At 59.9% G+C, this 15,464-nt stretch overlaps 1 protein-coding gene across 2 annotated transcripts in view; it reads left to right on the top strand.

Moving 5' to 3' along the window:
* CPZ (carboxypeptidase Z) overlaps positions 1–14,237 on the top strand; it is a 27,689-nt gene extending 13,452 nt beyond the window's left edge. For both annotated transcript variants that reach the window (XM_008578612.1, XM_008578605.1), the window contains exons 5-11: positions 2,361–2,557; positions 3,121–3,282; positions 3,978–4,136; positions 7,561–7,696; positions 8,843–8,982; positions 12,998–13,097; positions 13,729–14,237. In XM_008578612.1, coding sequence (XP_008576834.1) covers positions 2,361–2,557; positions 3,121–3,282; positions 3,978–4,136; positions 7,561–7,696; positions 8,843–8,982; positions 12,998–13,097; positions 13,729–14,096 — 1,262 coding nt within the window. In that variant the 3' untranslated portion in view covers positions 14,097–14,237. The remainder of the gene's footprint in view (positions 1–2,360; positions 2,558–3,120; positions 3,283–3,977; positions 4,137–7,560; positions 7,697–8,842; positions 8,983–12,997; positions 13,098–13,728) is intronic.
* Positions 14,238–15,464: the final 1,227 nt, after the last annotated feature.

Here is a 15,464-nt window from a genome sequence, read left to right as displayed (position 1 = left end):
CCATCCATCCATCCACCCATCCACCATTCATCCATCCATCTATCCACCCATCCATCCATCCACCCATCCACCATTCATCCATCCATCTGTCCACCCATCCATCCATCCACCCATCCATCCATCCACCCATCCATCCATCCGCCCACCCATCCACCCGCCCACACATCCACCCACCCATCCACCCGCCCACACATCCACCCATCCACCCATCCATCCATCCACCCATCCACCCGTCCATCCATCCACCCATCCACCCATCCATCCATCCACCCATCCACCCATCCACCATTCATCCATCCAACCATCCATCCATCCATCTATCCATCATCCATCCACCCATCCACCCATCCACCATTCATCCATCCAACCATCCATCCACCCACCCACCCATCCACCCCTCCATCCATCCACTCATCCATCCACCCATCCATCCATCCACCCATCCACCCATCCTCCATTCATCCATCCATCTGTCCACCCATCCATCCATCCACCCATCCATCCATCCACCCATCCACCCATCCTCCATTCATCCATCCATCTGTCCACCCATCCATCCATCCACCCATCCATCCATCCACCCATCCACCCATCCTCCATTCATCCATCCATCTGTCCACCCATCCATCCATCCACCCATCCATCCATCCACCCATCCACCCATCCTCCATTCATCCATCCATCTGTCCACCCATCCATCCATCCACCCATCCATCCATCCACCCATCCACCCATCCTCCATTCATCCATCCATCTGTCCACCCATCCATCCATCCACCCATCCATCCATCCACCCATCCACCCATCCTCCATTCATCCATCCATCTGTCCACCCATCCATCCATCCACCCATCCATCCATCCACCCATCCACCCATCCTCCATTCATCCATCCATCTGTCCACCCATCCATCCATCCACCCATCCATCCATCCACCCATCCACCCATCCTCCATTCATCCATCCATCTGTCCACCCATCCATCCATCCACCCATCCATCCATCCACCCATCCACCCATCCTCCATTCATCCATCCATCTGTCCACCCATCCATCCATCCACCCATCCATCCATCCACCCATCCACCCATCCTCCATTCATCCATCCATCTGTCCACCCATCCATCCATCCACCCATCCATCCATCCACCCATCCACCCATCCTCCATTCATCCATCCATCTGTCCACCCATCCATCCATCCACCCATCCATCCATCCACCCATCCACCCATCCTCCATTCATCCATCCATCTGTCCACCCATCCATCCATCCACCCATCCATCCATCCACCCATCCACCCATCCTCCATTCATCCATCCATCTGTCCACCCATCCATCCATCCACCCATCCATCCATCCACCCATCCACCCATCCTCCATTCATCCATCCATCTGTCCACCCATCCATCCATCCACCCATCCATCCATCCACCCATCCACCCATCCTCCATTCATCCATCCATCTGTCCACCCATCCATCCATCCACCCATCCATCCATCCACCCATCCACCCATCCTCCATTCATCCATCCATCTGTCCACCCATCCATCCATCCACCCATCCATCCATCCACCCGCCCCCCGTCCATCCGTCCATCCGTCCACCCACCCATCCATCCACCCACCCACCCACCCATCCACCCACCCATTCACCCATCCACCCATCCACCCATCCATCCATCCACCCGTCCACCCGTCCACCCATCCACCCATCCACCCACCCATCCATCCACCCATCCACCCATCCACCATTCATCCATCCATCCAACCATCCATCCATCCACCCATCCATCCACCCATCCACCCACCCATCCAGCCAGCCATCCATCCACCCATCCATCCATCCACCCATCCACCCACCCATCCATCCAGATCCATCCATCCATCCATCCATCCATCCATCCATCCATCCATCCATCCATCCATCCATCCATCCATCCATCCATCCATCCATCCATCCATCCATCCATCCATCCATCCATCCATCCATCCATCCATCCATCCATCCATCCATCCATCTATTCATTCATTCAAGCTTCCTTTCCAGCTAAGCACCAATATGCACCTTAACTTGTTACACATTAACAGTGGCTGTCAATGAAATCCACATGGATCAGCGATACCAGATGTGGTTATTAATATCCTTGATATGTCATAGTAATAATTATGGCTAACCATAAGAAATTGGCTCAACAAAAGTGATGACCTTGATGGACGTCATGATAACAGAGATGCTTGGTTCAAAACAAGTGTGAATTGGTTCCAGCACATCTGGTCAACCTCACCAAGGGGGGAACCTCTGCCTCTTAGTACATCAGGGCTTTGGGACGAAGCCCCAAGTCACTGTATCTCCCCCCAGTGGAGCCTGAGGTGAAGCTTATCGGCAACATCCATGGCAATGAGGTGGCGGGACGGGAGATGCTCATATACCTGGCCCAGTATCTGTGCTCCGAGTACCTGCTGGGCAACCCCCGCATCCAGCGCCTGCTCAACAGCACCCGCATCCACCTGCTGCCCTCCATGAACCCAGATGGCTATGAGGTGGCCGCCGCTGAGGTGAGCTCCTTGCTGCCCGTGTCTTGTGGGCTCTGCCTCCGACACACCCTCGTTCCCCGTTTACTAGTAGTTTTTGCTAGTGCTGACACGCACCCACTGTCCTGGGCGAGGAGGAGGATTCATCAGGTGTCCATGTTGGCAAAGTCCTGCTCTGGGGGCAGGGGCGAAGGGGCGGCACTAATTCCACAGTGTATTACCAAGGTGGTGCATGGGACAGTAGAGGTTGTGATGGAAAGGAGTGCTGGCTGGGGGTCAGGGAAGCTTTTGGAAGAGGTGACATTGGAGCAGTGCTTGAGGCGAGTGGGGGAGCAGCGCGGGTTACTGTTTGGGGGCACTCCAGGCAGAGGAGTGCCTGCGCAAGGCCCTGAGGTTGGAGGATCAGCAGAGGGGCTGAGAGATGGGAGAGAGGTCAGGGCAGCTTGGCCGGATATGCCGCAAGCCCATCCCACGAAGCCAGAGAGACACTGCTGTCCCTGCTGCGACCCTCAGCCCAGTCGGGCTCCCTCTGGAAGGGGTCGGGTGGGGTGTGCCAGCTCTGATTGCGGGATGGCCTGTGTGTTCAGGGTGCAGGCTACAATGGGTGGACGAGTGGGAGGCAGAATGCGCAGAACCTGGACCTGAACCGCAACTTCCCGGACCTGACGTCCGAGTACTACCGGCTGGCCGAGGCCCGCGGTGTGCGCAGCGACCACATGCCCATCCCGCAGCACTACTGGTGGGGTAAGGTAGGAGCCATGCTGCCTGCGCCCACCCCACCGAGGCATCCCTGGTCATTCTGGGACCTTCCCCCCAGGGCAGGGGAGCTTCAGCTCTTTGAGCCTCAGTTTCCCATCTGTGAAATGGGGATAATTCCTCGCTGGGCTGGTGGTGGGATTCAGGGAATGAAGTATTAAAAACAGCCTCTGGCAGGTGCTCAGGGTAGGTGCTGAGTCCTTTCGAGGCCATCCTTGCCCTGGCCTGGATGATGCTTTGTTGAGGAGACTTTTAACAGTCAAGCATGTGCTGAGCACATGATGCATGTCAGGCACTGAGCGAGACAGGCGGGTCTTTCATCTGAGGAGCGGGCTGCCCCAGGCAGACACACCTGCAACTAATGTCACCTGCTCAGTGCAGGGACAGGGCAGCTATGAGCTTTGAAAGCCCTGAGGAGGCATCTGCTCCACCTGGGGGCCCAGGAAGGCTGCCTGGAGGGGGTGACATCCCTATGAGGCGGGGAAGAGAAATCCAGGCAGAAGGACGGGCATGTGAGAGAGCCTGTGGTGCCTCAGTGGAATCCCACAGGCTGGGCAGGAGTTTGGCCAGGGCTCAGGTGCGAGGTGGGCGCCAGGGGCCTGGGGAAAGCTGTGGATGCCGTGGGCATGGCCAGGGGCTGAAAGCGAGGCATGCCCAACCCTGAGGACGGCTGCTCTGTGCTGGGCAGGTGGCCCCCGAGACGAAGGCGGTCATGAAGTGGATGCGGACCATCCCCTTCGTGCTCTCGGCCAGCCTCCACGGGGGTGACCTGGTGGTGTCCTACCCCTTCGACTTCTCCAAGCACCCCCAGGAGGAGAAGATGTTTTCTCCCACACCTGATGAGAAGGTGAGAGGGTGTGTGCCGTGAGGGGCAGGGGAGGAGCTGGGGCAGGGACGGGGAGGGGGTCAGTGTGGGGGTCCCCTCGGAGCTGGTGCATGTCCTATTCTGAACTCAGGGAAGCTGAACCTTTAGGAGCCTCTGTGCTCAGGGCCGGTCACCCCCTCCAGCCCAGCTGGAAGTAGCCCCTCCGTCCTCTGAGTTCCCCTACGCTGGCTGCACTGCCCTTGTCTGTGTCCTCCCTGGGAGCTCTGGGGTGGGGACCCTGACCGAGTGCCCACCTGAGGGGAGTTTAAGTTCTGGGCCTGACCGGCAGGGGGCGGTGCTGCAGCGCGCATGGCCCCCGCCCGGCTCCTGCCGGCGTCCCTCCTTTCCTGCGGCCTCCTTGGGAGTCAGTGGTGCAGCGGATCGGGTAGGGAGGGATTCTGGCCCCGCCATTCACGTGGGCCCTTAGGCGAGGCCTTCCCCTCCCCAGACCTTAGTTTCTCTACCTGTTCATAGCGCAGCAGGAGATGGGACGATGATGATGGCAGAACCCCCCCCCCCCCCCCTTCCCCCCCCCCCCCCACCCTTTTTTTTTCCTCCCTTTTATAAGGCCGGAGGGGGAGGGGGGAAGTTGATGGCCGAACCCCCCCCCCCCCCCCTTCCCCCCCCCCCCCCACCCTTTTTTTTTCCTCCCTTTTATAAGGCCGGAGGGGGAGGGGGGAAGTTGATGGCCGAACCCCCCCCCCCCCCCCTTCCCCCCCCCCCCCCACCCTTTTTTTTTCCTCCCTTTTATAAGGCCGGAGGGGGAGGGGGGAAGTTGATGGCCGAACCCCCCCCCCCCCCCCCAGTTTTGTCTGCAGGCCCCCAGCCCTGACTGGTCCCTCTTTGTGCCCAACACTGAAGTTCATGCAGGCTGGTCTTCTGGGAAGGGTGTGGGAGTTGGTCCCTTCCCATTTTATGGGTGAGAAAACTGAGGCCGAGGGAGGGGGTGTGATCTGAGATGGGCCCCAGCCCACAGCCATGCACTGGAGCTTAACTGCAGAACTGCCCAGGTGACCTCCCCCGTCCCCAGAGGCCAGTCCTGCCCTCCACCACGGCCCCTCCTGGACGACTGGAAGGTGGAGGCCTTGACCAGCTGGAGTGGCTTGGGAAGGGCTGAGCTCTCAGCGTCGTCACTGCTTAGGCCTCCTGGGGGGTCACCCACAGGCAGAGAGCCAGGCTGCCCTCAACCTCCCTAAGCCCGACCTTCCCTGGCAGTTTCCATGTGGCATTTAGAGAAAGGGCAGGGAGGGAGGGACATGTCCTGGGGGCGAGTGGTGGGCACCAGGGTCCCTGCTGGTGGCGTTTGCACACCACTGTTCTCCTTGCTGAGGCCACCTGGCCAGGGGCACAGCTGGGCCCTGCGCTCGGCCACCCGGACCTCAGCCCTGCCTCCCCCAGCCCCTTCCCTGTGTGCCATAGGTCCTGGTCCCTGCTCTGAGGGTTCTCAGTCTACGGTGGGAGATAGAGCCAGAAATTGGCTAGGACAAGATGGCCAGGGCCACGACAGAGGGCTGCAGGAGGCTGGGGGCACTCAGGGAATGCATGTGTGTGTGCACGTGTGTGTGTGCGTGTGTCAGGGGTGAACCCTGGTCTGGGGCTGAAGGAGGGCGTTCCTCAGGCAAGGAGACCTTCCCAGTGGAGCCCACGAAGGAGGTGGGCTCCTTCTGGCTGCAGGGCAGGGATGGGCGTGGGAGGCGCAGGTGACAAGGGCTCAGGGGCGGGCCGTGCAGCGGGACCTGGGCAGGAATCAGTGGGTCCAGGCCAGCACCCTGCCTACCCTGAGACCCGAGGGAGCTGAGCCCGCAGCGCCTGTGTCTACCAGCCTGTGTGTCCCGCCTGCGTCTGTCCTCTCACTCATTCACCCCCTCACCCCCTGACCCCCGCCACCAGCACACACCAGGTTCTGTGCTCAGAGCTCGGTACGGAGCTGCCAGGGCCGGCTGGTGGTCACTGTCGGCCTGGCCTCAGCACCCCTGTGCTCTCAGAGGCAAGACCGGTGTCCTCGGACAGCAGGAGCCCCCCGCACCTGGGCTTAGCTTCTCTTCCCACAGAGCTAGACATATGAGGATGTGCGGGTGCGGGGGGGAGTTCACCTCAATGAGTCCCACCAGAGTCAGAAAAGATGAGGCTGCCCCCAACAGCCATCAATCACCGATCAATAATCATGCAGCCCTGCAGCCGGTAGTGGTCTCTCTGGAAACCAGAGTCCCAGGAGAGGTGTGTGCGTGTGTGTGTGTGTGTGTGTGCGTGTGTGTGTGTGTAGAGAGGGGCTGACTCGAGTGTCCCAAGGGACCCTTCCCCAAACTTCCATGGCACTTTGCAGATGACAGCCAGCACCGCGGGCAGCGTCCACGGCCCTCCAGGCTGACTGCGGCTGCATCTCATAGCTCCACACCCGCCCTTTCTGCCAAAATCCTGCTCCTGAGCTCAGCCCTGTCCTGCCTGCCAGGCCCTCGCTTTCCCTGACCATGCCACACCTACCCCCAACCTCCCCCAAACCCCAGTTGCGTGACCCCTTGCTCCGGCCTGGATCAGCTCCCTGCCCCACCTGACCATGCTCCCCTTTCTGACAGAGGGTCTCCTCCCCAGGACAGACTCATCCCAGCTGTGCAGGAGGGTCCAGTCTGACCCATGCTTGGGGGCCTCTACCCTGGGCCAGACCCCATGCCCGGCTTGGGACTTACAGACAGCTGAGGCCCCACCTGGAGGGGACCTGTGAACTCTGCCCCAGGAGAGGGGCCGATATGGGATGGTTCTGGGCTGGGGGACACTAGCAGGGGAGGGGGCCACCTGGGGTCCTGGCCACACACCACTGTGCCAGGGAGTGTCCTGTGTCCCTGTACCAACTGCAGTGGGTGCAGCACGTGGCTTTGGCAGCCGGGCAGGTGGGGCAGCTGGAGAGGGGCTTCCTGCAGGCTGAGGCCCAGCTGCTGATGGCGCCAGTCAGCCCCGGGAACATGGAGTGATGCCTGTTCGTAGACAAAGTTTGCTTAGGAGACAGTCTGTGACAATGTGCCGCCCACCTCCATCCCTCCAACAAGCCCCAGACTCTCCCGTGGCCTGTGCGCTGTGAGGCTGTGGAGGCACTTTACACACTGCAAATCTGGCCTCCCCATGCCCTGCCGAAGTCACTTCAGTGTGGCCCTCTCAAGAGGCAACCCGTATTGCCTAGCCGGGTGTGCAGAGGCTCCGCGACTGCCCCGTGTACCCACCACCCCTGCCCTGAGCTCTTGCTGTGCCCTCTCCCTGTGGCCCAGCTCTGGGTCTGTGCACACGCTGTGCCCTGCGTGTGCTGCGGGTGTGACCCCAGCAGCCCCTCCCCCAGGAGGCCTGTTCTCGCCCATTGCCCCACAGCTCTGAGTGCGTCCTGCAGAGCCCCCAACCACTTTCTCGGTCTCCTTTCCAGGTGTTCAAGCTGCTGGCCAGAGCCTACGCAGACGCCCACCCCATGATGATGGACAGGTCGGAGAACAGGTGTGGGGGCAACTTCCTGCAGAGGGGGAGTGTCATCAATGGAGCAGACTGGTACAGCTTCACGGGAGGTGCGGCCCTGCCAGCGGGCAGGGGGCGGGACAAGTCAGGTGTGGGCTGGCTTGAGTTTTAGTTGTTGTCTTGATGGGAAAGCGTGACATGCAACCGTTGTGGAAGAGCTGGGCCTGTGAGTTTCCATAGTTTAGCTCATGAACACGCACATTTCACAATTCCACTCACGATCAATCCTTTTTGGCCTTTTAGGGGTTAAGTAGGGTTGCCAGATGAAATGCCAGATCCCACTTAAATTGGAATTTCAGAGACAATGAAGGAATTTTTAATATTGTGTCCCAGGGCATGGGACATACGTATCCTACAAGAATAAGCGTGGGCTGTACTTACAGTAAAGCTTTATTTGCTGTATCCCTGAAATTCACCTTTAACTGGCATCTGTGTTTTTATTGCTAGCGCCTCCCTGGTGAAGGCAGCGTGAGGGCGATGCGGGCTGCAGTGCTGTGCTCCCGCTGGGCCGGGCCCCACGCACCGCGCCCGGCCTCCACCACTGCGCCCAGTGCGCAGAGGCCCCGGGCTTCTCAAGCATAGGGGCTCCTGCTGCCCCCCACATGGGCTGCCCCTTGGTGCCGTGGGCCCCAGGCCTGGCTCAAGGGTGGTCACGGCTCCTGCTAGACGGGAAGCTCGGGAAGCAGATGCCCGAGGGCTGCTGTCCAGCCTCGCCCGGCCCCGCGGGCTCCCTGGGAAGTGGAGATGATAAACCTCCTCCCTGGACTGTGGTCGGGACAGTGTCTAGGTAAACAGACATTACTGTCACTGGGAGTGCAGACTCCTTGGGCCTCAAGGCCAGTAGCTTGGATGCCGTGGCCTGTGTGGCGCCACCTGCCGCCGGCTTCTCTACTAGAAACCGGCTCATTCTCAACCTAACAGAGACCGCGCAGGGGGGTGGCTGGGCCTGGCAACTTTGCCACCAAACCTCCTGGGTCCAGAGTCCAGCTCTGTCCCTTCCCGCTGTGTGACATTGGGCAAGGCCCTTAAATGCCCCAGGCCTCCATCCGCTCGTCTGTGATGTGGGGATAACAAGCCACCTCGTAGCCGTCCAGGCCCACAACAGGGGTGAGGTGCGAGTGAGGACAGATGCCACCGTGCTCGCCTCCCCCTGCCCGCGGGCCGTTGGCCTGATGCTGTGGCCACCCTGTGCCCAGGCATGTCCGACTTCAACTACCTGCACACCAACTGCTTTGAGATCACGGTGGAGCTGGGCTGCACGAAGTTCCCCCCCGAGGAGGCCCTCTACATGCTCTGGCAGCACAACAAGGAATCGCTCCTGCGTTTCGTGGAGATGGTGAGCTGCCCACGGCCTCGCTCCCCACGGCCTCGCTCCCCATGGCCTCGCTGCTCTGGCCTCGTCGGGGCCTAGGGTGGGGTGGGACACGCCCGGCCCCCTCGATCTCTGCGACCAGGGCCCTGTGCGGGGGCCTCACTGCCCCGTACACTCACGCGACTGTGCTTCACTTGTTTGTGATTTAAGTGCCTGTTCATTCATAACCCAAGGCTAAGTGGCCACCTCTCCTCCCACATGCCGTGGTGGCGTGCTGGGGACACCAGGGAGCGTATGTCAGAGTCCTCGTGAGCAAGAATCTCATGGCCTAAAGGGGCACGATTAAATAAGGGGAGTTCAGGGGCCAGGGCAGCCCAGGGAAAGCACCTGACCCAGCCTCAGAAGCCATGGGGGTCCCCTGGAGCAGGTGGCCGTTGGGCTTCGTCTTGAAGGAGGCGGAGAAATGAGGTAACAGGACAGGAAGAGCTCCCAGCAGAGGGGGTGGCCATGCTAGGACTTCATGGGACATTTGAGATCTGCGAAGGTCCCTGTGGCTGGGGTGAGGTGTGTGGCAGTGGGAATGGGGTGGGCACCACATGGGGTGACGTCCAGAGGTGATGGCTCTGGGCAGCAAGGTGTCCATGTGGCCTCAGATCGGATGGGAGGGCACAGGCGGGAGGGGCTGTCAGAGGCTGGGGAGGAGGGAAAGGGGCAGCCTGACAGGGGCAACTGCTGTCTCGGGGCTGAGGTCACCAGAAACAGGCATGTGGGCTGTGCGTGGGGACCCTTACTGGACCCAGAAAGCCAAGGTCTCCCTGAAACTTAAGGTCAGGGTCAGACTAGATGTTCCATGGCGGCCGCTCTCTCTGCATGGCTCACGTGGGAGCTGTGGGACTCTGCGAGGGGCTCGGAAGGTCACCATGGAAGATGATGCTGGTTCTGCAGAAGCCTCTGCTGACTTCTCCCCCGAGCATTTTCAAGAATCACACAAATTGCCCATTGGCACAGATGCCCCAGTAAGAAGCAGGCTCCCAGAAAGAAACAGGACAGCCCAAGGGCTGCAGTGAGCGGGTAGAAGTGCACTGCACTTTACAGTTGGCGCCCACCCACATGTGGTGTCGAGTCCTGATGCCAGTCCTGGGTGGCAGATGGGGCTGCCCCATTTTATAGACAGGGTCCAGAGGAAGGAGGGTGCTGGCCTGGAGCTGCCGGGCCATGCACAGACTCACGTTCCCAGATCACAGTGGCTAGGAGACATCCAGAAGAAGAGACAGAGGGTCAGGGAGTGACACGACCTGTCCGAGTGTCCCAGAGACTTCCCAGAGCCTGAGCCCAGACCTGCCTGTCCCCAGACCCCTGTGCTGTCCATAATCCTCCTCCTTTCTAGAAAGATCAGGAACCTTCCTCCAGGTAAGAACCAAGCAGAGCTTCTCTGGAGCAGCAGCAGCAAAAGGAAAAAGACAAGCCCCAGATAATTGATCATTATTAGCGTTTGAGTTTCTTCCTGATGGCTGTGCCAGCGACCTCTTGCTCCTGGGGTAAGTCTCGTCCTTTGATAGCGGCTCTGGCCAGACCTCCATGCTCGTTTCGTTTTACGGCTGTCTGGTGAAAATGAGTTTTAAGGAGCCTTAAGTGGAGCTGGCATAGCTCTGTGGATATTGTACGTGAAGTCTTGGGATATGAAGATTTAATGGCGAGCGCGATACTGCGGAGGGCCGGGCCGCACGCTCGGCCGGCTCCCGAGACAACGACTCCCCGGGAAAGCCGGGCGCTGCCTTCTGATAAGGATCGAGTCTGTCGTGGCCAATTGGGGCTTTTCTCGTCGTGATCCTGACCAGGCCTTGGGCGGGTGTCCGCCTCGCCCTGGCTCGGGGGGGAGGGGCGGCACAGCCATCCGTCCTTCCCTGCAGGAGCGCTCCCCTCCCGGGTGTTGCATGAGGATGACCCTTCAGCCCAAGAGCAGGGCCAGGACCAGGTCTACCCCGTGCCAGCAGACCCTGAGCACGGGCTTCTGTGTGCCCCTGCTCTCAAGCGGGGGCGGGGAAGGCGGAAGGGACACCACAGCAAGGCCAGGGCTGGGACCGAGGAAGCCCAGGGCTGTGGGAGCCTGGAGGAGGCCCCTGATGTGGCCCGTCATCAGGGAGGGCTTCCTGGAGGAAGAGGAGTGTGCGCTGTGTCTTGAAGGGAGAGCAGTGGGCCAGGCGAGGAAGCCATCGTGGGGGCTCTGAGCAGAGGGGCTCTGGTGCCACCCGCAGGTGGAGAGGAGCCACAGACTGCTGAGTGGTGCAGAGGCCTCTCAAACCATCCGGTTTATCCCCATCACCTGCCCCCCAGCAAAGCCTTATTTTGTCAGCTTCAACCCCTCCCCCTACGTAAGCATCTACAAGAGGTGGTTTCAGGAGTTCACCTTCAGTAAGCAGTAAAATGTGTGCGACAACATCCAGGGAGTGGTCACAAGCCCAGGAGGGCAGTGCGTGCTGGGCGGTGGCCCACCACGTCAGCAGGGCAGAGTCCCCGCGCTGTGCTCGTCCCAGGCTCCACGTGCTCCCAAACCTGAATTCTCTCCAACACTTTGGATTCGGCCGAGGCAAAAGAGATGTGGTAGATCTGCTTCGTGGAGCACTCAGACCGGGGCTGCCTTCTCGCCCAGCCCCGCGTGGCGCTGGAGGGCGGAATTGAGCGCTGGAGAGCACTGAGGAGTTGCCGGGTCTGAGTCCCACTCCGCGGCTGGCCGCCGCCGTGTGTGAGCGGCTGAGTTAACCACGGGTTTCTCGGGGTGAAGATGGGGAGGGCAGCGGGGGTACCAGGCGAGTTCATACGTTTGCTGAGATCCGAGGACAGTGCATTTAGCATGGTCAGCCCTGCAGGATCAGGACCTGCTGATTTTTGCTTTACTTACACCCATTTTATAGTCAAGGAAACTGAGGCACAAATGTTTTGTCTGAGTCAGGAGTCCTGGGGCAGAGTCGGTTTCTTGCCTGGAGAAAAACAAGCCCCTCGTGGGCGCCCTGCCCTCAGCCAGGTGAGAGGGACACATCTTGGCCAGGGCTGCATCATGACCTTCAGGGCCAGGGGCATTTTTGCCTCTGGGACCTCCTCCTCCATACAAAGTATTAAAAATGATATTTTTACGACTGTGTTGGCATCAAGATGAGTATATGTGACACATTCTCTTCCAACTAAAAGTTCGTTTTTATCTTCTGATTTTAAAAGAAATGAGACCATTTTCGTGGGCCCCCAGCTCCAAGGGCCAGCTTGGAGCCCTGTGCCTGGTGGCCTTGTCTGCCATGCTGAGCGCCATGCAGTGCGCTGGGTGAGAGAACAGCCTCGCTGCCCTGAGCCCCCATCCCCAGGCATCCTGCTGCTGCCCCGCGTGACCTTCGTGCCCCAAGCTTTCCCACGTGCTCCAAGCTTTCCCGCTAAGCAGAGCAAGGGTGATTTGGCTGGTGTGTTGTCAACTTTCTTAGGAGAATTGTGGACGGGCTCGGACAGTTCTGGGAGGTGCTTTCCTTTTGGAAAGTGCAGCTTCTGAGTGTGTAAACGCTGGACATGTGCCCTCCGCTGGCTCTGCCATGGCTCTCTATATGCACTGGTCCTGCCCTCCCGTGGCACCCAGGCTGGACAGGGAAATGGTGCTGACATTAGGCCGAGTGTCCAAAGCTGGGGAGTGCGTTGGTGTCCTTGCCAGTGCTGTCACCTCGCCAATGCTGCCTTAGGAAGCCTCGGCTCAGAGGGAACCAGTGGATCCCACTGTGGCGAGGGAGGCAGGGAGACAATCAGATGTGACAGAAGATGGGCTGCAAAGGGTTTTCTGCCCAAGGCCCATGGCCGGGAGGTGGAGTTGGCCGGACCCCTGGGCAGAACTGGGGGGTCATTCATGAATGCAGAACGTGCTAGGGTGGATTGCTGAGACACTCCAGAGAGGGGCTCGCCTGTCACCTGTGTTTCACAACTGAGGAAACCGAGGCCCAGAGAGGGGGTGACATATTCAGAATCACAGAGCAAGAGGCCATCTCTGCGCCTCTGCTGGCCTCCTCAGGTGCACCGAGGCATCAAAGGCGTGGTGATGGATAAATTCGGCAAGCCAGTCAAAAACGCCCGGATCGCGGTCAAAGGCATCCGTCACGACATCACCACAGGTGAGCACCTCCTCACTGTCACCTGGGCCTCGCGTCTGCCACAGCTGCTGGTATAATGGCAGCAGCTCCCTCAAGCACTCCCGCTGTGCCCAGTTTCCACAAGGGTGGCACCGTTCACCCTCCGGCTCCTGGTCCATGAGGGTGGTGAGGACCTGGGGACTGCGTCTGCCCAGGGAAGAGTGAGCTCGGGCCGTGGCTGCTGAATGAGTTGATGCCACCTCCTCAAAGATCACGGGGGGAGCTAGCTCCATCCATGAGCCTCTTTGTTTATATCCCAAGGTTTGTATCCCATGGATGAGCTGGTGTGTCCAGCCCAGTGTGGGCCCTGGCCGCCCTCAGATATCTCACAGTGCACTGGGATGTGTGCTACCAGCAGAGACACAGTCCACAGGGGGGACCTGCTAACCGGGAGACAGGGATGGTCACGAGGTGGTGCCCAGGCAGGGTTTTGAGGGACGAATAGGAGTTGGACAGGAAGAAGAGGTGGGAAGGCCCTTCCATGCCAATGCAGAGGCAAGTGCACATTTGGGGTCTGTGTTCCCCTCACGCTAACCTCCCCCGCCCATCACCCATCACCCCGAGGCTGGGTCTGTGGCCCCAGGGAGAGTCATTTTATTCTGCTTGTCCACAGCCCCAGACGGCGACTACTGGAGGCTGCTGCCCCCAGGGTCCCACATTGTCATCGCCCAAGCCCCTGGCTACTCCAAGGTCATCAAGAAAGTCACCATCCCTGCCCAGTTGAAGAGGGCTGGCCGCGTGGACTTCATTCTCCAGCCTCTGAAAATGGGACCAAAGAAATTCCTTAATGGGCTGCGGAGAACTGGGCCCGGGCTCCGCAACCCACTGGGAGGTGCTGGTCCCCAGGGAGAGAGCACGGAGCCCCGCCTCGAGCCCCTCGGGGCACGCAGGCAGCCCTCAGCCAGTGGGAGCAAGCCCTGGTGGTGGTCTTACTTCACATCGCTGGGCCCCCACAGGCCGCGCTGGTTGCTCAAGTACTAGGGTGCCCCCAGCTCAAGCCCCCTGCCCTCGCCGCGGAGACCCAGGCCCACCTCCGCGTCCCGGGCTTCTGGCTCTTGATTCGTCTGCCACAGACATCCCACAAAGCCGTTGCAGTTTATTAAAGTGTTTTTATTCACTTTCTACCCTCTGAAAGGCCCCGTGAAGGAGGCGCCTGCCAAAAGACGAGCTGGGGCACCTGCCCCCACTGCCCACGGGTGACCATGACAGGGCTGGGACTCATGCCCCTCTGTGCAGGCCTGTTGGGCCAGCTGGCCCTTCCCAGACCACGGGGCTTTGAACCAGCCTTGCAGATGGGGAAACTGAGGCTGTGTGTGTGTCGGGGGGGTGTGGTGCAAGGCCACAGCAGGAGCCAAGCTCTGGATCCTGCAGCTGAAGGTCATGTGTCCAGGAGCACACAGGAAAAAGGTGGGGGGCCTGGACGGAGGAGCAGCAGGTGACCCCAAGTCAGGGTCACGGCCTCAAGTGCAGCAGAGCTGCCCGGAGCCTGGGCCTCATAGCATCACCCAGGCTCCCATGGGGCCCTGACTCAGGGATGGTCTTCCTTAGCCACTCCTTCATCTTTGTGATGCCACCAACTCAGGTCCAGGGACTCTGTGGTCACACACTCCCCCACGTACCCCTCCTGGTCCACCTTCTCACCATCAGGAGGGTCTGTCTACCAGGCAGGGACTTATGTAGCCTCCTCAGAGAATGCCAGCCAAGAAGGTGCATTACAGCTACTGCCACATAACAAAGCACCGCGGCCTGGGCCGCTTGAGCAGCAGACATTCGTTGTCTCCCAGTCTGGAGGCCAGGGTCCGAGGGCCAGGCATGGGAAGCCTGGTGCTGTCGGCCTCCCTGCCCGGCTTGTAGATAGTCAGCTCCTCCCCGACTCTTCACGTTGTCTTACCTCTGTGGGTTTCTGTGACCACATTTCCTTATATTGGATTGGGGCCCACCCTAATAACCTCATGTTAATTTAGTTACTTCTGTCTCCAAATAAGGTCACACTCTGAGTTACTGGGATTAGGACTTCAGCATGGGGACTTGGGGGGCATAGTTCAGCCCATAACAGCGGGCACTGTCTGCCATGCAGTGGGCTCCTTGATTGCTCCGGGCATGCCACTGGGCCCCTGATCTCCAGCACTCCAGCCCGGGCAATGCTCCCCATGAAATGGGGGACCCACATTGAGCCATGCCTTGACCTTGCCTGAATGACTGCATGACCCCAGCAGCATGAACCAGCACCATCCTATCGCCTCCTGGAAGCCGAGAGGGGCAGGCGTGCTCCCCGCTCTGGGCGGCAATGTTTGTGGGAGAGGTATGGGGCAGGGCCCAGACATCCTCGAGTGGTAAAACCTCACGTCA

Source organism: Galeopterus variegatus, unplaced genomic scaffold, assembly GCF_000696425.1.
Source record: "Galeopterus variegatus unplaced genomic scaffold, G_variegatus-3.0.2 Scaffold76, whole genome shotgun sequence".
NCBI classification, from domain to species: Eukaryota; Metazoa; Chordata; class Mammalia; order Dermoptera; family Cynocephalidae; genus Galeopterus; species Galeopterus variegatus.
This window is presented reverse-complemented; position numbering and strand designations above follow the sequence as displayed.